At 37.5% G+C, this 25,140-nt stretch overlaps 1 protein-coding gene across 1 annotated transcript in view; it reads right to left on the bottom strand.

The window, feature by feature from the left end:
• PIP4K2A (phosphatidylinositol-5-phosphate 4-kinase type 2 alpha) overlaps positions 1 to 25,140 on the bottom strand; it is a 205,659-nt gene that overhangs the window by 38,788 nt on the left and 141,731 nt on the right. The window contains exon 4 of the mRNA XM_072651701.1: positions 21,216 to 21,368. Within this exon, the coding sequence (XP_072507802.1) occupies positions 21,216 to 21,368 (153 nt within the window). The remainder of the gene's footprint in view (positions 1 to 21,215; positions 21,369 to 25,140) is intronic.

Here is a 25,140-nt window from a genome sequence, read left to right on the forward strand (position 1 = left end):
TCCAAAAATTGTATGAAAAACAACCAGCCTGTTAATTTTTTTCAGAGAACAGTAACACAACACACTTAAAACTCACTGATTGTATATCACAGCTTAAAACAAAACAATATTTAAAAAGTGAACTGAGCTATGTCACGTGTAAGTCACCAAGTAAGTCATTACACTTGTAACATGTCAAGCAGCTTCATTTATCTGCTTAAATATGTTCTGTTCTAATGTGAGTAGATCCTCTTAGATGTCATCACATGTTATATTTTGCCTGTGCTTTAAGGCCCAGGTGGAGATTTTCAAACCCCCAACCCCCCTCCACACATCTTTAATGTATATTTCGAAATATACTCCATGGCCACCTACTTCTTCAAGTACCACTGTCAGCGAATGCCTAGAGCCTCCAGGTGCTTTAAATATGATAATTCTGGCTTCTTAAGGGAAGAAAAAAATGGAAATCTACATGATTTATATGAAAAAGAAGGCTAAGATATTTTTCTCATGCTGGTCATAATAAATGCAGAATATTTATGGAAGTAAAAAAGATGACATATATATCTGCCATCAGGGGAAAAAAAAGAAAAATTTACTACAGTGAAATGATTGTTGAATGCCTATTTCTGTTAGAAAAATTGCTGCTAATGGTGTGGTGAAGTTAAGGTCAATTTAGGGAGTGCTGAAAAGATTTAGCTTATTTTAAACATTCTGGAAGTTGTATTTTTAAGACATTTTCCTACTTTTAAATGAAGCTAGAATACCAGACAAATCTGGGTAAATTTTATACAAATATACTAAAATGATTAATCTATGTGACTTGTCTTGAAATTACTTTTCCCCCAGCATATAAAAATTATATTGTAAGGTATAAAAAGTTAAACTATTCAAAATACTACTTTGGAACGAGGTAACAGTTGGGCAAGGGAGTGGTGATGGTGACAGTGGGGGTGGGAGAGAGAGAAAAGGTTGGGAGAAGCATTGTCTCTCTAAAAGGGATTTAAAATTCATCCAAATTGAGCAATTAGCTCTAAATTTGATTTTGCTCCTAAACTCTAAAGTCAAAACGTGTACTTGTGCTCATAAAACAGATAAATGGTGACCAACTTTTTCACTCTATTATTAAGCAAGTCATTGCTTAGCAAGTATGCAGTTTTTAGAATATAAACCAGGAAACCAAATGAATATTAGAGCAGAGAAGGTCCCATGCTGAGAATTATTCATCAATAATATTTTCAACACACATTTATTAAGTATCTGGTATGCAAAGCCCTATACTAGGTACTGAGGATACAAAGTTAAGACATAGTCTGTGACTTAAAGGAGATTACAGAAACATGTAAACAAATCATTAAAATACAAAGTAAAACATGGGCGCCAAAGAAAGACAGACCATGGCTGAGTCCAAGACAATAAAGAATTTCTGACTAGGGGGATCAGGAAGGGTATTTGCAGAGCTGGTATTCAAGCTGGTAGAGATTTCAATGAGGGCAAGGGACAGGCAGGGATTCTAAGCATGAAGAATGGGAGAAGCCAAGACATTAATATAGAAGAACGAGTTATTTTATGAGCAATGAGAAGCCCAGTTTGATCACACCACAGGGTCTATGAAGGAGAGGAGTCATTGGGGATAGGCAGCCTAACACAATCACTTGGGCGTCTAGTTGAAGAGGTAAGCAGGTCCTTCCTAAATATCATCCCCTCTCAAAGACCTAAAAACCATTACTCCTGCCATCCCTTTCCAAGACGTCTTCTCACACTTTCAAATAAATGCTTGCTATTATTGTTTCATTCCCAGGTCCCTGGAAAGAGTCATGCACTCTTCTGTTTCCATTTCTTTGGCATAATTCACTTCTCAGCTCCTTGCGGTCTGGCTTTCTATTCTACAACCCTAATGAAATTGCTCCTCCAAAGTTTAACTGATCTATCCAATGTCATTTTCTGAGTCCTCATCCTTCTTTGAGCTCCTATTGACCACCTTCTTCCTCCTACATATTTTCTCCTCCCTTGGCTCCTCTGACCTTGGTTCTTTGTTGTTTCTCTGGCCCATCTAGAGAGTCCTCAGTTTCCTTGGATGATTTATCATTCAATTCTTAACTCCCAACTATATGTCTGTACATCCTCTTCTATTCTCTATACTCTCTCTCCTAAAATGATCTCATTAACTTAACTGCCACATATTCAATTATTTCCACTACATACAGCTATATGTCTGTCTGTCTCTCTGTCTTTCTCTCTCCCCCTCCTTTCCTCCCTCCTTCCCTCCTTCTCTCTTCCTCCCCTCCCCACCCCCATCCCCTACAGCTTTAATCACTCTTGGAGCTCCTATTTCACATTATCATTTGCCTGCTGGATGTTTCCATCTGGTTACCCTGTTAACTAGTGCCACCTCCTACATGAGGACTTTCCTTATCCACCCCACCCTCACCCACCGCCGCTACTCGTTAACTCCTCAAATAATTTTTGATTTTTCAAAAAAATCTACATATGTTGTCTTCCCAAAATAATATAAGTTTGTTGAGGGGAAGGAACTGTTTCATTTTTGTCACTGCATTCCCATTGCAAGACATATAGTAGGTGTTCAACATGCACAAAATGGAATGATCATCATCTCACTCCCTGAGAGAATTGTTTCATTTTTGTTTTTGTATTCCCACTGCTAGACAAATTAATTATTTAATTTAGTTGTGGAGTCTAGAACCGAACACAGTCCTCAGAGGCAGGATCTAAGCAGTGCTGAATACGATTTGCTATCTCCTTGGTGTATGGACAGATTTCCCCAACTCCTACCTCCACTGTGTTTGCTTGGTAAATCTCAGTGCTACACACTCACATGCATACTTCCCCACGTTGTGTTTGCTTGGTATATTTCAGTGCTACCTTGGCTGACTTGGGCTTACTTTGTTAGGCACTATTCCTCTTATAATTTTTGTAGCTGTATTTTAGAATGCCAGGTTCCATTTGCACAGTCATCCCCCACCCTCCACTGTCGAATTTTTATTAAACTTCATTCTACTTGTTTTTCGTCAGTTCTCAAACTTGCCCAAACCCTTCTAAATCCTGATCCCATATACTCACACATGAAGTGAGGTATGCTTCACTTCATGCAATCGATGTCAATAGTTTTGCAATGCCCTTCTATAATGTCAAGAACAACTTCCTAGTTTATTTATGGCAAAACTTTGAATTTTCATATGCTTGATTTTCTTAAGGAAGTCACACTGACACCAAACATGGGATCCCATTCAATTGTGCAGCTAAATATACTAAATCCTTTTTGGTTTACATGGCTTGTAAGATCTAATGATGTCTACCTTCTCCCATATACTTAAACAAACACAGAAGTAATGAAGTCAAATTAAGAATCAACTTATGAATAAATGGTTTCCAGATGTAACAGGATGAAGTTTAGAAAATGAGTCATAAAATCATATACTCACAGCGTTTAGAACTATAAGAAATTCCAGAGATCATAAAGTTCAAAGGTTCTTAAACTTGTTGGGTCATAGGCCTTTCTGGAAGCTGCTGTCTAGTGAAGCCTATGGATTTCTTCTCAGAATAATATTTTTTAATTATATAAAATAAAATTGGATTTCAAAGTAAACTAAATAAAATGAAGTACAGCTATTGATTTTTTTTTAAATTCACAGATCTCAGGCTAAGAACCTTGATGAATCAACCCTTCCATTTTACAGATGAGAAAACTGATGAAGTCATTCTGTACATAACAATTTATATCACTACAGTCCATTATTTTAAAATACCCTAGGCAATTTTATTTTAAAAGACTGAGATAGTCAATCAATTTTTTTAAAAAGTGGCTTCTATGTATCACAACAGTGCTAAGTGCTAGGGATACAAAGAATGGCAAAAGACATTCCCTGCCCTCAAGGAGTTCGCTGGGAGATCTCACATGCAAACAACCACACATCAACAAGCTATATACAAGATAAATAGGAGATGACCAACAGAAGGAGGGCACATGGGATTGAGAAAGGCTTCTTGTAGAAGGTGGGGTTTTAGCAGGGACTAAAGGGCAGAGGGGAAGATGAAGAGGAGAGCATTTTATGCCTACAGGACAGTCAATGAAAAGACCCTTGGCTTAATGGAAGAGGTGCTGCTGTGCATTCAGTCAGAAAGATCTATGTTCAAATCTAGCTTCTGACATTTATTGTATGACCCTGGCCAAGTTACTTAACTTCTATATGCCTAGAGACAGCTCTCTAGGTCTTATCTATGAAGTCACAGAAGGGGGAAGGTGGAGGTTCCCACAGCAGGTTGATAAATCACAGATCCAGTCCCAAACAGTTGATGTAGCCTCAGAACATGCAATCTAAGGAACTTTCTTCCACTAGCTGAGATTTATTTCTGAATGGCAGTGCACAAAAGGACAATACTCATTCCCTTGTGTCACCTCCTGGATTTTGGTCTGCAGGAACAGTGCAAATATTACATCCACTTTGGGCTAGTGTCCGAACTTGGCCACAGAGCAATCCTTTATAGTCGGCGGTGAGGACAGAGCCATCACAAGCATTCCCCAGCTGCTTCTTTCCAAATGAATTCCATGATGGCAGGCGTTGGAAGCAAAGCAGTGCTCTATTAACATCTCAGTTTAAAGACTTAACAGGTGCAGTGACAGAATGCAGTCTAGCAGACTCCTTCCTGGACCCCAGACAAGTCTGCTGGATCATGTTCATTGCTGCTTGGTGGTCCCACAGGAGCCTGGGAAGCAAATGGACCAAATGCACAGGAAAAGTCCATCGTCTAGACGAGAACAGGGCCCAGAACTCTGGGTCACAAATCAGCCATGATAAATCAGTCTCTCTGGAGAGCAAACACGGCATATGGACAAAACATAACAGGTTTGTGTTTTGTTTTTTTTTTTAATAGAGGGAGAACCATTGAAAAACCACATTTTTTACAATACAGGACATTTCCACTCATAGTTCAGTGCTTGCTTGTTACTTCTACCTTCCACAGGCTCAGTGAATGACCTATAGCCAAATTCCTTCACTTGGTATATGTGATCCTGATTTTCAGGTGGTTACTACTCAACAGGAATTAACATTTTCTTCCATCATTAAAGCCTCTGAGCAGGGTTTGAGTAGGCACATTTTAGAAAACTCAACTCCTATTTCAAATGGAATTTATCCTTACTTATTTCTCACTACATTTATTATACCTTGAGTCAAATAAATTGCAAATAATTCCTTGGTCTGCTTCCATAAATGACACTTCTCAGTAATACATGATGTGTTTTTGCATCTTCCTAGACTATCATACAGTAGCAGGTGAGGAAGTGTTTAGATTTGAAGTTAGAAGACTTGAATTCAAATCTTAATTCTGTCAAATGCTACTTTACCTTCCAGAGTCTTAGTTTCCTCATCTATAAAACAAGAAGGTTGGCTGGCATGATTTCTATGATGCCCTCCAGCTCAACAATCCCAGGATCCTTTTCTTTGATTTGTTTGTACCTTTCTGTACTATTCTCCAGCATGAGCACCCTAATATTTTTCTGTAGTAATTGATGTAGATCTCTGAATATCCAATAGTAATATTTTCTGCATTTGTTTTATTCTTTTAAAAACTCATTTGTGATTTCATAATCATCAAGAAAAGCAGATTTTATTTCTTCAAGGGTCTCAGGGGGAATGTTTTCCCTGTTAGGACACCAAAGCAGCAAGAAATTAGTTGGGTGGAGGGTCAATGCCACAATTTAATCAATAATCAATAAACATTTATTAAGTACCTTACTGGTCTAAGTAGATAAACTGCAATGTTTTAAGACTTCAGTTTCCTTTTGCTCCTCAGTCCACAGTCACTCAAAAAGGACCAACATTACAAATTCATAACTTGCTATTTATCTCAAGCCAAAAATGAAATGTGGCCTTGCAAAGATTCAAAGCCAAATGAACTTTAAATTGAGGCCAACTTTAAACGATACACCAAAATGTAATATCAATAGTTCTCTGTGATATTATGAATCTGGCTTTTGGCTAATAGGCAATTATTGTTCTCATGCGTAGTCCATTTAGGTTATTGGAAAATCATGTCCAGTTAACACTTCCTATGTGTGCTTCATTTAATTTTTTCAAAAGATTAAATCACCTTCAATGTTTAGAATGACTCATTGGCTCTGTGTCTACACATCATCATCACTTTTAATTGCTCCAATTTGATTCCTCTTCTTTCTCTTTCCCCTCCCCACCTAGCAAACCCATGCTGGATTTACTGATGCTCTATCAATGAGGTTTTTTGGCATAATGGAGTCACAGAATACACAAGTCTTTACTGTAAGGTCTAAAAGCACTCAACATTTATCTCGAACATTTCTGAAGCTAATTAAGAGTTATTAGCATACTTAGAAAACTTTTGCTCAGCCTGATATTTATAGAACAATTTATTCTTTTTCTTCAGCTTAATGAAATCAGGCTTGAGATGTACATTCCATGTAATTATCAACAAATGCTGGGGCTAAGATAATCATGGGATCATCAATCTAGAGTTGGGAGGGATATTAAAAGTCATCTAGTCCAACCCTTCTGTTTTACAGATGAAGAAACTGAGATTCAAGCAAGTTAAGTGATTTGCCCAAGGTGTCAGAGACTGCAAAGTGATAAAGATGGCAACAGAATTCCCAGGTCCTCTGACTCCAGACTCAGAGATCTTTCAATTGCACCAGGATGCCATAAAATGCTTATGATTCTCCAAATGAAACTAGAGACTAAGCTAATTCTACAAGGCCAAATAAATTCTGATGAGGCCAAATAAACATCATTTTCGTTTAAAAAAAAAAGAGTTGATTTGGTTTAAAATAAGGTTTTTAATAAATGCAAATGGCATTTATTCACCTACAATTAAAATGTAAAATGAAGTTGTAGAATCCCATGGCATGCAAAGATTCTTACTCCTAACAGAACCTTAAAAACAGTTTAAGGAAATAATTTTAATTAAATTGTATCTATCTTTACCTAGATAATATTGCATCAGCCATGTAAATAGATGAACAAGGAGATACAATGTCTTGTAAGAGTGGGGGAGGTTCATGGTGGGTAGTCCACATCTTCAATATCATCCATGCGGAGTTCTGTGTGAAAACTCCCACAACTAATGCAGATTGGTACTGTCCTGTAAGTAACAGTATTAGAGAGTTGCCCAAGGTTACTGAATGCAAAGAAAGAAGAATTTATTAAGTGCCTGCTGTGTAGAAGGTACTGTGCTAAGAACTTGACAAACACCATTTCATTTGATCCTCATAATAAAGGAGGTAAGTACTAATATTATCTTCCTTTTATAGCTGAAAAAACTGAAGCAGACAGAGGATAAGTGACTTGCCCTAGATCACACAGCTAGTAAGTGTCTGTGACCAGATTTGATCTTGGATTTTTCCCTCCCCAGGCCCAGCATTCTAATCTATTTAAGGTTAAATAATTCGGTCATATGAAGTCACACAGTTAGTACATGTCTGAGGTAGGACTTACTCAGATCTTACTAACTGCAAGGCTGGTCCCTAATCCCTAAATCAGGATCCCTTTTACGATTCTGTATCATAAGGAAGAAAACAGTATAACAACTAGGCTATTTCCCTCCCATGTCTGTAGCATGACCAAGAGTGACAGTGCTTTACTGATTTGGTTTACAAAGCTCTTTTCTACCCTGCAGAGCCCTCCTGATGATTCAGAAAAAAGGCTGTAGAGGAGCTAGTCCGAAGTCAGCTTCTCTCTGCACCCAGTCCAGTTGTCAGGAGGGTTGACTTTGGTAGCTTGCCAAGTAGTCTACACAAGCCTATAAGTTTCACAATTGCACGCTTTCCTGAGTTCTGGATAATGGACAATGCTCTGAAGTTTTCCCTGTCACCAACGGAGTGAAGCAAGACCTTGTGCTTGCTCCCATACTAAATTTTTAGCATGATGTTTTCAGCAATGTTGTTAGCACCTTCAACTAGGACAAGAAGAGCATGAAGGTCAACTACTGGACTGACAGTAAATTATTTAGCTTGAAAAGGCTACAAGCCAAGACTAAAGTGGAGGGAGAGTTGATGCATGATATGTTGTTTGCTGATGACTGTGCACTTAGTGCAGTCTCTGAGGCAGAGAAGCAACAAACTATGGATCAATTCTCTGCTGCTTGTGCTAATTTTGGCCTAATAGTTAAGACCAAGCAAGCACAGGGTCTCCACACCATCCATATGTGGAACCATTGGTTACAGCAAAAGCAGAAACAGTGATTGATGTACATAAGTTCACTTACCTTGGCTATACTTTTTAAGGATGTATGCACAGATGATGAGGTTGATGCATATACTGACAGAGGTAACTGAGTGTTTGGGAGGCTCTGAAGGAAAGTATGGGAGATAACAGGTGATACTGTGCTGCTTACCAAACTGAAGGTATGCTTCAGGCCACAGCTGGGGTGTGTGGGGGGGGAGGGGGTTGTGGGCTATCTGACACCTCTGGTGTAGTAGATAAAGTACCAGACTGAGTCAGAAAGACTTGAGTTCAAATTCTGCCTTTGTCAGGAACTTGTCTACTAGCTGCATGACCACGAGCAAATTATTTAACCTGTGAATCTCAGTTTCTTCATATTTAAAACAGTAATGATAATACTTGAAACATCTAACTTCCAGGTTTGTTGCAAAAAAACCCAAAGTACACATAGTACGTTACAAATTTAAATGCACTACATGTTATTATTATTATATATAAGCTTATACATCATGTCAACATGATATGTTTATAATAATAATAAACAATAGCAAAGATAAAGAAAATTATAGTGTTACGCTGGGCTATGGAAGAATTCCATAGAAAGTCTATATTTAAGTGTATAAGAGACAGGATCCTTCAGAGGGGTTCTTTAAAAACCAATGGAAATAGATAAGGAATTAGTACAAAAAAACTGTTCCCAGCTAACAATGTTCTTTCTATTATATCACATTCCAGCTTCTTCTGCCCTTTCTTGTTTTTATAGAAAAATCTTGTAAAACTGGAATCCATTTTTGGACAGTGATGCCTTTGTCCTGGGCTGCTTGTAATTCAATTCACTCAACGTCTATTAGACACCAACTATACTGAAAGTATGGTGCTAGACAGTTTCTGCTCTTAAGAAACTTGAAGTGTGTGTGTGTGTGTGTGTGTGTGTGTGTGAAGTAGAAGGAGTGGAAGTGGAGTGGTGTGTGCACATGTACAGATAAACACAAAGAAAGGTAGAGAATATGAACAAGTAGGTGTATGTATATGTGTGTGTGAGGGAAGAAACTAAGGTGTTCATCCAGCTGAATTTTAAAGAACTATAAGGATTCTGAGAGGTGAGGATAAGAAAGTAATGCATTCTGGGCATGTAATGTAGCTTGTGTAAATGCAGGGAATCAGGAGATGGGATGCCAAGTTCAGGACACTGCTAGCAATCCATTCTGGGTGGGAACATGGATTCTGAAGGGGATTCATATAAAACAAACCTAAAATGAAGCTAGATTGTAGAACATCTTAAGTACTTGACAGAGGAATTTGCATTTTATCTTAGAGATAATAGGGAATTCACTGAGTTGCCCAAGGAAGACTTTTATCTTGGAAAGAAAATGTTGGCAGTTACATGGAGGATGGAATAGAGAAGAAAGACCGGAAGGAGGGAAACCAATTGGGAGATCATTTGACAAGAAAGGTGATATAGAGTCTATACTAGGGTGAAGGCCATTGGAATAAAGGTGAAGCCTAATGTGCATTTTTGCTCATTGAAAGAAAGGCACCACATATAACAAAACCTTTGGGATGGGAAAAAAGCTAGAAACAAATAGAGTGCCTATCAATTTGGGAAGGGCTAATGAAACTGTGTAGTTGAAGGTAATAGATGATCACTATGCCTTAAGGGAAATATGTGTGTGTGTGTGTGTGTGTGTGTGTGTATTTGAGAGAAACAGGAAGATTTTTATGGAGAACAAATAAAGCAAATCCAAAAAGCCAGTATAAACACTGACTCCTACAAGGATGTACATGAAAATGTAAATAAAAGGTGATTTGTGATTTCACTGGTTCAGAGAACCAGATGAGGTAACACATTTCTCCTTTTGGAAGATAACTGGAGGACACGGGAACAGATTATAATAAGGTTAGTCATATTGAGTTCCTTTGCTGGTTATGTTTACCTTTTTCCCCCTTATTACAGGAAAGATTTAATAAGGTAGGGAGACATATTATACAATTACTTTGATATAATGGGAACAATTTTTAAAAATAAGATTAGAAAGAGAACAGATGGGAGAGATATTGTCATGAGAGAATAAATAAAACTTCACGAGTGATTGAGTATGTTGGTCACAGACTTATAAGATCATAGGTTTTGAAGTGGAAGGGACCTTCAAGGTAACTAAGTTGAACCTGGTTATTTTACAGCTGAGAAAGCTGAGGCCCAGAGAGATTAAGTGATTTTTCTCAAGGTAGAAATGGTAGAGTTGTCATAGGGAACTAGGGAGTACAGTGGAAGAGCTTCAGCTCTGGTGTCAAGAGTTCAGATCTGGCTGCAGACACTTACTAGTTGTGTGACTCATGGCAAGTGACTTAACCCTGTTTGCTTCAGTTTCCTCATCTGTAAAGTGAGCTGGAGAAGGAAATGGCAAACCACTTCAATAGCCAAGAAAATCCCAAAAGGAGTCACAAAAAATTGGACAAAACTGAAATGACACCACCAGCACTACCACCACAACAACAGAGTTATCAAGGATGACTGAGGTTGTACAGCTGGCTGACTAGAAGCATGGTGATGACTTCAAAAGAAATGAGGAAGTTTGAAAAAGGGACAACAGGTTTAGAATGGAAGAGAATGAGTTTTATTTTGAATGTGTTAAATTTGGGATGCCAATGGAACATCTAGGTGGAGATGTTCAATAGATATTTGGTGATGGCATAAAGACTGGGAGAGATCAGGTCCATTGTCTATAGAGATGAGAAATCAATTTCCTTGTCGTTGTCTGAGTGAGTTAAATTTTGTGCTCACTCCTTCTGACATCCAGTCAGTTTGGTCAATTTGTACTTTGTTTCTCATTTTCGATATAACTGAAAAAGGTATTTTTTGCTATTTCCTGAAATACAGCAGTCAGTGTCTTTTCTTCTTCACTACATTTTGGAAGCCCAATAATTCTTAAATAGTCTTTCCTTGCTCATTCCTTCAGATCTGTCACTTCTGTCTGCAATACTTCCAAATCTTTTTTCCAGGTAAATGGTTTTATGGGTTTGTTTTTCTACTTTTCCTTTTTACTTCTGTGAAGGACCAACTTGGCTAGAATCCCTCCAATGCCCCAAACTGAGATAATTTATAGGATCTTAGAACTTAAGAATGGGAAAGGTCCTTAAAGATGATCTAATCTCAAACCCCTCATTTTACATAAAATAGTAAAATAAAAAAAATAACAAGAATAGATGACACTTACATAGGGTTTTGAAGTTTATAGCATACTTCATATACTTTATCTCACCAGATTCTCAACAACTTTGTAAGGTTATGTTATCCCCATTTTACAGATGAGGAATCAAACCAAGAGAGGCTAAATGCCTTGCTGATAATCACAGACCAAGTAAGTACTACAGTAAGAATGAAAACTCCAGGTCCCTCTGGATTCTAAGTCTAGTTACTCGTTATACTCCAGAAAGCTGTGATCAGTCTAAATTCACAAAGCTTGTAGCATTTGCTGAACTGGAATAAAGGTCTTTGGACTCCAAATACTGTGTTCCTTCCATTTTTCCACATTGTGCCACTCATCATACGCCTTTTTTACCTCCTTTCTGGCTCAGGCTTTGGGATATATCTCCCAGGCAGAGGAAGTGTGATGATACAAGGAACAAGTCTGCTTTGTTGCTGTTTTGGCCCTTAGGTTTTATCACAGTTCTAGTCATTGGTGTCTTACCTTGTTTCTTGTGACCATACACCTGCCCTGTAATGCAGTCCCAGTAACCAAGTCCCTCTTCTGTTTTCTGTGTCCAAGCTCTTGCCTTGGTTCCCTGCCCAGTCCCCGTAACTAGATCCTTACTACCCGCTGTTAGGTCTCCATCTGTTGCTTTCTGTCTGGTTCCCTCTCACTGAGATATCCACCTGTCTTCTACTACCTGACCTTCCCGATGCCAAATACCTGTCTGACTTCCTCATATTGCTTGTTATGAAGTGCATACTGTGATTATATGCCTCAGGATGGCTCTACTGAATATCTGAACCCACAATACATCTGTATCTCTAGGTCCAGATACTCTTTTGATCCTGTACTGAAGACTATAAAGGGCATTCAGCACTTCTGGTTTTGCTAATTTCCTCTACTATGCAGGGTGTTCCAAAAGTCTTAGTGTGGCTGTAAATTTTAATAGCTATCAGATAATTTAAAAGTTATTAAAGTTTCAAGCTGCACTAAGAATTGGGATATCTCCTATATCAAAAACCTTTCTGACATAAGAAGTTGATCTGTTCTCAACTCTAAAAAGATGGCTGGAGGATTTAGCAACAGAACAAAGCTCAGTATAAATTCACCTTTTCATTTTTCGCATCTCAATTTGTTACCTCACTATCTTTTGTGGGAGGACTTCCATGGTAAAAATAGAGGTAAGATCTGCGATTTCATTGGTATAAAGTGTTCTTATTAAGAAAGGTTCTCTACCAAAGTAGGTCAGCAACTTTTCTGAAACTTAGTCTTAGAAGGTTGCTTAGGGCATGGACAGGTTGAAGGACTTGCCTAGAGTCATATGACCAGTAAATCAGAGACCTGAATCCAGGTCTTTCTGGTTCTCTATCCACTGTGCCAGGCTATTCCTACATAGTGTGACAAAGTAAATTACAAAGTAAGTCACCAAAGATCAGGCTTCAAAGAGCAGTCAAAACGTTCCTTTCACCAAAAATTCTAGAGCCGAAGATCTTAAAAAAAACTTTTTTTCAGATCAGGAGTTCTTAACTTGGGGGCCTGTGAACCTGATCTTTAAAAATATTTTATAACTATATTTAAATACAATTGATTTCGTTTGTAATTCCATGTATTTTCTTTTACGCATTTAAAGACATTATTTTGAGAAGGGCTTTATAGGCTTCAACAAACTGCCAAAGGGGTGTATAACCTAAAAATGATTTTTAGCTAATTTTACTTAAAAAACTAATACCTGTTCTATAGAGGGAAGGAGAACACAGGGTGTTTCAATAACCTTAGTGGAGTTTTAAACTTCAGTAGCTTAAAAATATGTGTGTGTGAGTATATGAACAAACATATGTATACATACATACACGTTTGTGTACATGAAGACAGTCTCTCACACACACATGCGCACACACACACACACACACACACACACACACACACACACACACACACACACACACACACACACACACACACACACACCCCTATGGTTCTGTAATCTCATCAATCCTGAGGGCTTTCTTCTTGGCACTGTGTGAATTCCAAAAAAGCATTATGAGCTGCCCATTGGCATTCTCCCAATTTTGATGCACGGCCAGTTAAATTCTTTACATATGGAGAAAATACTTTTGATATACATATGTCTAAGACTTCTGCAGTCTCTCATTTCTTACTCTTGAAGCATATTGTCTGATATATTTTTCACTGTCCTCGCTATGATCATCTTTGCATTGACATTCCTAAGTGTTTGATTAACTCTTACAGAGATTTAATTTGAAAGGGTATTGTTGAATTCTTTATCAGTTTTCTCTACCTCCTTAGCCTCTGAAACAGTTGCTTGCAGGAGCTGTGATTATCTTCATGGTGGTCTTAGCACAGAGAGACACATTTTCAAAACTTTGGTCCCTAGGTGAAGACGTCTTTGGCCATGGCAACCCATGACAGAGACAGTGATGGATCTGTGATTTCATTGGCATAGGGAACTCTCAGATGAGGAAAGTCCCTCTACCAATGTAGGGTGATACTTCTGCAACTCATGATTTTAGAAAGCTGCTTTGAGCATGGAATGGTAAAGTTACTTGCTCATGGGGCACGCAGCTAGTATATGGCATAGGTAGTATGTGAACCCAGGTCTTGGTGACTCTAAGACACATTCTCAGGCCACTATGACCCATTGTCTCAAGGGAAACCCATGAAACAAATAGAAATACAAAATGTTCCATGATTCCATGTGTTCTTTGGTGTTCCATAGTGTTTGTGATGGAGTGACTGAAAAAGGATCAGAGGTTACCAAGAATTCAAGTTTTTAGTCTACCTATATATTTAACTCTAGACAATCTAAGTGTGAGGTCTTTTTATACAATTATGAGTGAACTGGCATACTACTAGAAGACCTGAACTATATTAATACTTAGAACAGACCCAGAAGACAAAAAGGAAAGTGAGGTTAAATGGAAGGCTTTCTCCTGTAAGGAGGAAAACAAGGGAGTAGGCAGAATTGGTTTCATCGGGCACCCAAAGGAAACAAGATGTCACATTTCATGGGACACAATCATTGTGTGTTATAGTGTTCCTGTTGACAGAGACAGGGCTTAGGGCCTGGACCTATGATTTTATCTGTATAGTGAGTTTCTGGGTAAGGAAACTTCCTGTACCAATGCAGGGTAGTACCTTTTCTACAACTTAATAGTTCTAACATTGCCTAGATTGGTAACAATCCCTAGTACAACCTGATACAGATTAAAAAGTAACTGGGAAATATTTCACAAAATAAATAAATAAATACAACGAAACACAGATAATAACTGTATTTGAAAACTAAGCAATATACAGTTTACTAGGATCTTTATGTACTGATTGGTGTTCCCCATTTCTATTTAAATTTGACAAACTAGGCTTAGGGCACTGGAGGATTATATGTGTTTTGCCCAGAGTTACGTGCTTATGTTGTCCTTCATGCTTGAAGAGAACCAAAATGACATCACTACATTGGTGTCAAGGTACAGTGACTGTATCTTGTGGCTGATCAGACAGACATGAGCTCAGGAGACTCTACCACAGGTTGGGCACAGATAGTCCATATGAACATTTGGAGTGGCAATGTCTCGAAAAACATCTCAAGCTTTTCTAAAGTAGCCAAAAGTTATCAGAAGGGAAACGTGAACCCAAATCTTCCTGACTCCAAAGCTGTCTTCTATCCTCTCAACCAGATTGCTTCTTGAGACTTGATTTTATTGAATCCAAGCAAAAAGACCACTATGGAGAGAACTGCAGTTTATATGCAAATACCTGTTGTAGAAGATGGAGAGGACTTCTACAAAGAAACTAGCAATGTATTCAAAACCAAGTCAAAATATACTATGCTGCTTAGTAACTTTAGATATTAAAGGCTAAGGTGGCTACAGGGAAAGATGTAAAATCTAATAAATCTACCAGCATTCCTATTACAACTTTTCTTTCATTAGTAGCAACATGTGAATCCTAACAAGCCAGTCCTTGATGTGCTATGTAAAAAGAAGTAAAACTGAAACTTAGGAAGATAACATTAATAAGAATAGCTGGAGTAAAACAAGTACATGCTGAGGAAAACCAGGCTGGGTCAACAAAATCTTGAAAGCCCTGAGATTGCTTTATATCAGGGGTTCTTAATCTTCTTTTGTATCATGATCTCCTTGGTAATCTTAGTGAAGCCTCAGGACCCCTTTTCAGAATAATGTTTTTAAAAGAATAGAGTAAAATAAACAGGACAAAAAAGAAACCAATTACACTTAAATCCAGTTATCAAAATAAAAAGAAAACTCAGATTCCAGGATAAGATCTCCTTTTTCATGAATCAGAAAAAAAGTAAAATATTTGAGAGAGGGGAAAATACTCAAATAATAAAAAAAAAATCATGGGTATTATTAATGCACAAGAAAAGTGACAAAGAATATAAAAAAACTACTCATGTCTACTTCCTCATCTTTATAAAATCTGAAAATGATCTATGTGAGTATTGAGGGTATTTTTGATGAAAATACAACAAGGAAACAAGCAAACTTTGGCAAACAATTTTTCACAGCAGATTATATTTTTATAGTAACATGCTTGGCTATCTCACATCATATACCAAGATAAGATCAAAATGGATAAATGATTTAGACATAAAGAGTAATATCACAAGCAAATAAAAGAGCATAGAAAAATGCTCCTGTAAGATCTATGGATAAGGGAAGAGTTTATGACCAAAAAAAAAAAAAGAAGAGATTACAGGAAGCAAAATAAATAATTATGATTACATGGAATTAAAAAGCTTTTGCCCAAACAAAACTAAGGCAGTCAAAAATAGAAGGAAAAGAAGAAAAAATTTTTGCCACATTTGTCAAATACATAGAGAACTGAGCCAAATATATGAAAAGAAGAGTCATTCCCCAGTTGATAAATGGTCAAAGGATATGAACAGGCAGTTTTCAGAAAAGAAATCAAAGCTACCAACAGCCATGTGAGAAAATGTTCTAAATCACTACTTATTAGAGAAATGCTAATTAAAACAGCTCTGAGATACTACTTCACATCTAACAGATTGGCTAATATGACAGAAAAGGAAATGACAAATGCTAGAGGGGATGTGGAAAAATTGGAACACTAGTGCATTGCTGGTAGAGTTGTGAACTAGTTCAACCATTCTAGAGAACAATTTCAAACTATGCCCAACAGGCTATAAAACTTTGCATACCCTTTGATCTAGAATACCACTACTAGGTCTGTATCCTAAAGAGATTTAAAAAAATGGGAAAGGATCTATGTATACAAAAATATTTATAGCAACTCTCTTTTTGGTGGCAAATAATTCGAAATAGAGGGGATGTCCATCAATTGGGGAATGGTTGATCAAGTTGTTATATATGATTATGACGGAATACTAATTGCGTTAGAAATGATGAGGAGGATGGTTTCAGAAAAACCTGGGAAGACTTATACAAACTCATGCAAAGTGAAGTGAACAGAACCATGAGAAAGAACATTGTACATAATAGTAGCAATACTGAAAAGATGACCAATTGTGAAAGACCTCTGATCAAGATAATGATCCAAGACAATTCTGAAGGACCCATGAAGAAAAATGCTATTCATTTCCAGGAGAACTGATGAACTCTGAATGCAGATTGAAACATACTTTTTAAAAAACTTAATTCTTACTGGTTTATTTTGTTTGTGTTTTCTTCTACAACATGGTTAATATGGAAATATATTTTGCATGACCTCACATGTATAACTGAAATCAAAGTGCTTGCCTTTTCAAGGAGGGGGGAAGGAGCAGGAGGCAGTGAGAAAATATGGAACTCAAAAGTTTAAAAAATGATAGTTAAAATTTTTTACATCTAATTGGGAAATATTTAATAAAGTAAATAGAAATATTTTTTTAAAAAATTTTAATATCTAAAAGTTTTTAAAAATAATGTAAATGCTGAAAGTGACAGTGATCACAAGATCTTGTCGTATTTATTGGGTTTTGAGTTTACTTTTTCAAAACAGGCTCTGTAGTCTAGGCCAGTTTTATCTTATTTTATTTCACTTTTTCTTTTTTGAGACTTGCCCAGGCTGGAAGTACAATGGCCACTCACAATGCTGACTCTATTAACCAGCATGGAAGCTTTGACCTGCTCTGCTTCCAACTTGGGTGTTTTAACATCTTTTTAGGCAGCCTGATAACCATCCAATCCTAGGGGTTCACAATATTACTGCTGAACTTAGTACTTTACTACAGACATCTGACTGATTGGCTTAGCCTGCTACAGCTCAGCGCTACCAAGCTCAAGGGATACAGCAGCCTTAGCTTCCCTGGAAGCAGGGATTACAGGTGTTCAGCACTACATTAGACCAAAAGCCAGCTGTAAAGGCTCTCCTTCAATAAGAAATCTGTCATGCAAATATTTGGATCAAATAAAATCCCTTGATAAATATAATCATATGTAATTTTTTTCAATGACTGATTATTCACACTAAGCAAGGACTCAAACAAGGAGAAATGTGCTTCCCAAAGGCATCCACCACTTTCCCTGAGTATGTCTCCTATTAAGTATCATACTTCCCTATAACTTACAGGATTAAAGACAGAGAGCTCTAAGGGACTTCAGAAGCCATCTAGCACCATCCCCTCACTTTACAGAGGTGAATGCTGACACCCAGAAGTTAAGTGACTTGAGTAAAGTCACGCACATAACAAAGATCAGAGGCAGGATCCTTTGAATACATAAGCAGAGCTTTCCCCATTCTACCATGCTGTGTCTAAGGATTCCCTACTGAGGTTAAGGTATTCCAAAAATCCCATTTGGTCAGTATATTGTATTGATGACATGAAACCCTAGGATGGTCACATCTTGAGAGTGAGGGATTGTCAGTTGAGATCCTTAATGAAATCTACACTCAATTCAAAAGAGATCATTCTAACAATCCAAAGGGTAAACTGATGAAAAGATGTTGCCTTGGCTATGACAAAAAAAGGTCCCATACATATATCTGAGATAACCCCTGCAGATAGACCATAGGCTAAGCCAGAACTGAAATGCAGGAAGAGAGCTAAAAGAGATGTCAGAGGCCATCCTATGGGTCTGTTAGACTCCTCTTGGATTCCTACTTCTTCCTGCCCCAGATCAACCCAAATGCTATCAACTTTCATTGAAGTCTCCCTTCATTAGCTCCTCCGAAGTCTACTAGGCCCCTCCTATGCATCCTCTTGGGTCCTCAGATATCTGAGAGTAGGATGGCCTCACCTTACAGATGCCTACTTTGGCTGAAGATGGAGGGAGGCTCTCACTGGGCCTGGTGTGGCCTAGGAAGGCTCATGGAAACTCATGAAAGTTTTTGCCACAAGGACTAATATATAGAAAAAAAATTTGGACTGCATTATAGAAATTACACAATATTTTTAATAAACTTGGGCTGAGACCTATCACAGAAACTCATTGTTTTCAACGTAAATATCATCTCAGTGATACCATATGGATGTGAATTCTCAAGTTTCATGATCAATGAGCAATCAAAGTTGTGTGTCAGTCAAAGGGCAATGAAGGGATGACTGGTGAGTACAAGCTGACTAATCAACTCCCAGGGATGACTTGCCCACAAGGAGTGATATAGGGGATATCACTGAGGAAATGTGATTGGAAAATGGATAAAGATTAGTCCTAGGTGAGAGTCTGGGAGAGCACAAAGGCAATCACAATGTTGTACTGACAGGCATGAAATGTAAGAGCTCTAGAAAAAGGTTTCCAGCTTTTTGGATGCTCTGTGAAGCATCTCTGAAATAGACAATAGTCTCAAAGGATGAGAAGGCACAGATAGACTAAAATCTTTTACAAGTGGAGGGAGTTTCCACATGAATAGATTCACTGTGAGAGGCAGTGTGGCATACTAGATGGAGACCTGGCCTCAGTCAGGGAGGCCTGGATTCTGGTCCCATTCCAGACACAAACTTGTGACCCAGAGAAATTGCTTCATGTCTCAGTGTCCCAGGCAATTCTCTAGGACTTTAAGTTACAGAATGGGGATGGATTTGCATTGGAAGACTGAGTTTGCTTACAAGGAATTCTTTATAACAAGGTCTAGATCCTTTCTCCCCTAAAGTGTTTATTTATGAATACTGCATCCCTCCAGGAGACTATGAGCTCTGTGAAGGCAGGGACTCTTGTTTTGTCTTTATATTACTGGAGTGTTTGTCCAAGAGTAGACTCTTGAAAAATATCTATTGTGGTGTATCATGTTGTATTCTTATTAAAGGTCTATGTTCAAAGAGTGGTGTATTAACTCATATTTTTTTCAAAAGAAAATTCTACTTTCTAGATTCAAAGGACAGTCAAAACATTATTTACCTCCCAGAAAAATAACTTAGAATGAGAAAAGATTTTTATGTTAAAGAAGAGTCTTGTCAACTTGAAAACTCTGAAAGGATGGGCACATTTAAGATTTAAACTTAATAAAACTTATATGAAAATTTTTTTTTAAAAAATGGTTTCAAAATATAGTCAACTCTTGATTATGCATACTGTGACTTGCCCTCAAAAATATGCTTTCAAGTTCTTATTGACACTGCTTTTAGTGGCCCTTAATAAAGCTTGTGTTTACATGACACCAAAGCATCCAGGGGATTCATTCAATTAAGTACAAAAAAAAATCAATCAATTCAGGGGGAAAAGTCACCAGAAAGGCTGTGGGCAAAACTGAATGACTGACCCAAATTTTCCCTCTTCAACTACTGTTTTGATATTGTATAGACAAAACCTTGTTCACTAGAATTTATAGGAATTTTAAGAGAAAGTCTTTTATACTTAGATGTCATGAATCAGAGAAAGCTATAGTACTATGAAAATCACAAGGAGAAAAGGTTTTGAACTCAAAGTGTCACCAAGATGTTAATGTTTAAGCCTTGAGCCAAGTTTCACTTGAAGGGTGTTAAGGGCTTTATCTGTAAAAGATAGACACTTCTCAAATCAGAGCCTGGTAACTGAAATTCTATCTTGCAGAACCTGTTCAATGGTTTTGTGCAATCTACCATATTTTGTTTGTGTCCAGAGAAGCAGAGATGAGTTGATGTATGTGTGTAGCTTCATTCCTAGGTTCTTTCAGAGAGGAGTCATTGAGGGATGGGATGGGGACACTGGAAATTCAAAGGGACAGGAAACAAAAATTGATGCTCAGGTTTACTTTCCCCACCCCAAAAACCTCTCCAGCGAGAAATTAGTTATACTTCTTGAGGTTTAGGGATAGGAGAAGACTGGGAAGGGAGAAGAAATGAGATTTGGAGAATAAGTGGAAGAAAATATTTTGCAAATGCTAACTCAACTTCTGGCAACAGTAATTAACCTTTGGGAGCCTTTTCTGAGTCTGAAGCAGGAATGATGTAAGCTCAGGATGATCATTTCACCCTGAGGACAAGAACTAAGGAATGTATGACACATACGGAGAATATTCCAACGAAAATGAAAGAGATAGAGCACCCTGGCAGAAGCTCTCTTAATTATTCAGAAGCCCTTTGGTTTGAGTGGAGGTGATTGTAAAACTGCTAAAGTCTTATTGACATTTGAAAAGTATAACAGAAACTCAGTTGAAGGCTGTAAAACACTACTCTTTTATGGTATAAGTAATCCCACATATTAGATGCCAGTAATAGAGGCAAGTTAACATGAATCTTAAGAAACCTATTCACTTTCTGATGGAAGGAGATTTATATGTCACATCTGTCCTTACACAATCATTTTCTGGCTACATATATTTATATATAATTAAGCTTTCAGCTTTAATAATAGTTAGCCATCATTTATAACCACCCTCGGATTTCCACATAAAGACAGGGAGAGAAAGGGAAAATTACCTGGTGGTATTTCTTGAGGATGTTATGCATTTCAGCCACATCTTCACTTGTGATCGTTTTGATGATGTATCTTTTGTCATAGGAAGTATGAAATCGTGCTCCACTGCGTGCTTGGGAGTCGTTCGGAAGTGGTGCACTTCTTGTCAAGGAATTCTGTTCACAATGACAAAGAAGAAAAACTGGGTCAGATTCATTGGTTCTACTGAAATTTCCATTTGTATTCAAAACAATTATGATTGATGCTTTCCTCTCTCAATATTGGCTTTTTTACATACTGATCACTGAGCAATGGCTTGGTGCTTATGCCCGATAGATAGCACGATTCTATGGTCTAGACAGCAGATGGAAACCTCCAAAGCAGATACTTTAAAAAAAAAAAAAAAAGCACTGGCTCTGTTACAACTTGGAAGAAGCCACTTTTCTGCTCTGATTCTGCTTCACCACTTGCAAAATGGAGGCTAATGCTACTAAGTGGGATATTTTTTCAGAGAGGGGATGACTATATAAAACTGTAATATATTTTGAAAATGGAATATCTTAACAATTTTCAAAGGATGATGATGATTGTATTAAATACAAAGTTCACAGAAAAACAACTAGTCACAATCCTAGAGGTCATCAGGTCCAACTCTTTTCATGGTTCTTTAAGAGTTTACAATTTAACAGCATCCTCCAGAGGCTATGACAGAGAGGCCCAAACACATCATAAAAAGTAGAATTATTATTGGAGTTCAAAATTCTAGTTCTGATTACAAATTATTTTTTAGAGAGTTTTAACATTTTTCTTTTTTTCCATTCTTTTTTTTCTGTGAAAAATTCTGTCAAAAGGAAAATAATTAACATACATTCTAACTCACTGCTAGATGACTGATGTCCCCAGTACCTAGCATAGCATCTTGCATGTTGTAGGTGTTTAATAAATGCTTACAGAACGATCAGTAGCTTGGTTAGGCATCATGCTTTAGTGGTTACAGATTTGGAGACCATCAAATCTAATCCCCTCAATTTACAGAGGAGGAACCTGAAGTTCTGAGAAACTACAGAATTTAAAAGGTTAAAAGATTTGGTCTAAAAGAGACCTTAAGATCATTATTTTATAGATGAGGATGCTGAGGCAGAGAAGGGTTAAATTACTTGTCCAATGTCAACAGCCAGTAAATGTCCAAGACAGGATTCAAAGACAGGTCTTCCTGACACCAAGTGCTGCATATTTATTATGCAGCACTTCATGAGGTTCCAAGGCAGCAATCAGTCAACAAGTATTTATTTTAGTGCCTACTGGGTGGTAGGCACTGTGCTAAGTGTGGAGGGATACAAGGGAAAATGAAATAGTTCCTACTCTCAAAGTGCTAATATTTTACATGCTAAATGCCAGAACCAGGATTTGATGACATAGGGAATGGGAGAAAAACAATGTAGAGGAAAAGAGGGCATCACTTCAAGTCAGAAGCCCTGGGTTTGAATTCTGATTCTTTGATTCCTCAGCTCTGTAACCTTGAGCCCAATCAAAAACAGGCACTGTAATTATACTAGCTTCATCATAGGATACTAGAAGGAAAGTACTTTGAAAACTTGAAAGTGCTGTAAAAAGTGAGCTATTATACATATGAATTATTATGATTAATAAGAGAAAAGAGCAAGAAACGGATGAGGAAAAGAAGAGTGCCCATGGCAGATATAAGGGAGAAGGTGGAACATGGGAAGCATGAGACAACTTGAAAAGGGGCCAATGGTCACAGGTGAGAAAGGATCTCAAGGACTTCACAAGAGGCAAGAACAGGCAGCATCGAGAAGAAACGGCAGTACACATTAACCTAAACAGACTGCCATCTGCTTTGGTAGTGAGGCAACTGATTGCTTTCAAACACAAGTTAAGTGGATTGAATCTCATGAAATTGGGCTGATAATATAGCCTTCAAATTGACATAATTTGTATTCTGACATTCCCTCACATTGCAGCAGAGTTTAACCACACACTGACCTGCCTGTATGTGCTGAACTGCAGTGGTCAAAATGACAGTCAGTACCATAAGGGAAGGAAAAATGATGGAGGAAATAAGGGCAGGACCAAGAGATGAGAGAGACCTTATCCCTTTTGATTTCCCTAGTGGCTGCACTAAGAACCATCCTAGAAGATACTAGAAGAGAGAACTCCAAGGTTTCCCTTTGCCTCATTTTATGGCAAAACCCAACTCATAATCCTTCTTAACTCTACGAAGACAGAACTTAAAAGATCATAAACCAAGAGTTGGAAGAGACTTCAGACCTCATTTTACAGATGAGAGCCATCTTATTCCTTCTGATGCCCCTAGTGGTTGCCCTGAGAACCATCCGCGAACATACTGGAAGCCCAGAGTTTCCTTTTGCCCCATTTTGTGGCAAAACCCAACTCACAATCCTTAACTCTATGAAGACAGAATTTAACGGATCATTGACCCTGAGCTGAAAGAGACTTCCGAGGTCATTAAGTCCAACCTGATTTTTACAGATGAACAATTTAAAGCCCCAAAAGATTAAATGATTCACCCACTTATACATACAGAAAACGTCTGGCATGGATTTGAATTCAAGTCCTCTGAATGAACTTTACCATTCTGTCCACCCTCTAGTATGTAACTACCTATGTCACCTCCAAGTAGCCTGAATTTTACATGAAACCACCCTTGCCACCTTATTCTGGTTACCAAGTCTGGCTCTATAGTCTCTTGGCATTTAGGGTTAGGTGTGTATTAAACTACCTTAAGCTGGTACTCCACAGCAGAAGTATCAAATGCTGTTCCGGTGAGCCTGAACCCCATTAAAAATGTGACTGGAGAATATTTAGCAAAATAAATAAAAATACAATAGGATATAGCTGTTAATACACGGTTTTATAAGTTAATATGTGGCCCACACTTTAGTGGCCCCCTTTCTATTTGAGTTTGACACTACTGCTGTAGAGTATTTGAATTCATTTTGTCCTTTCTGGTCCTTATGCCCCTCAAGGGCAGGCCTTCTTTCAATGTTTTTTACTACTGCTCTACCACGCCTCATATTACATTGCAGGATACCATGGGCTAAATGGGTACTTGAATTAAATGTTGACTTACAAAGCCTTAAAGAATCAGGTACATTGTGGACAAGCTCTCTCACCAGGAAGAATTCTTTTATAATAAATCTTTTAAATAAACTATCATTTTTTTCTTCTTTATTACATGTTAGTCTCTATCCTCATAATTATTCTCCTTCCTTCCCTGATATCATCAACAGGATACAAGCTTGTCATGTAAGAGAAAAGGGCAGTAGCTTAGCTATGAGAGGCTTGGCACTTACTAATGAATTACTACCATTTTCTTTCAGACAAATACTGCGGCAGAAATAGCATTATAATTCAATTATGAAATACAGACTCCAAATTTCAACACCGAAAGACACACCTGTTAAATTCTGAGAAATTATATTATCTGTTGCTTTTCTTTAACACATTACAAAACTTGAGAAAGGGGGAAAAATCAATGTAATTACCACTGACTTTAAAATTATTTTCAAGGCAGATGGAATTCATCCACTCAACTGGGTAGTGTATACCTCTATAAAAAAAAAGGTGATATTAATAGAGGATTAATTTTCAATTATATTGGTTATCTCAGTAAATCTCCTTTACACTGTATCCTGTGCACGCAAAATGAAAGAAGACAAAGTGTATATTTTAATTCATTTACTGGGATTTAAAAGCTAGCAAAATTATTGGCCTTTGTTAAAAGAATCATGAAAATACTTGGTCTTATTTTTGCAAATATTAATCTGCTGAAGAAATTTAAGAACTGTAAAATGAAAGCTAAAACCTTGAACAATCAAATTATAAAAACCATATGAACCAGAATGAAAAACTTGCAAACATGACTATCTAAAAGACCAACTTCTTGGAAAAATAACATGGAGTAAC

Source organism: Notamacropus eugenii, chromosome 3, assembly GCF_028372415.1.
Source record: "Notamacropus eugenii isolate mMacEug1 chromosome 3, mMacEug1.pri_v2, whole genome shotgun sequence".
Classification (NCBI taxonomy): domain Eukaryota; kingdom Metazoa; phylum Chordata; class Mammalia; order Diprotodontia; family Macropodidae; genus Notamacropus; species Notamacropus eugenii.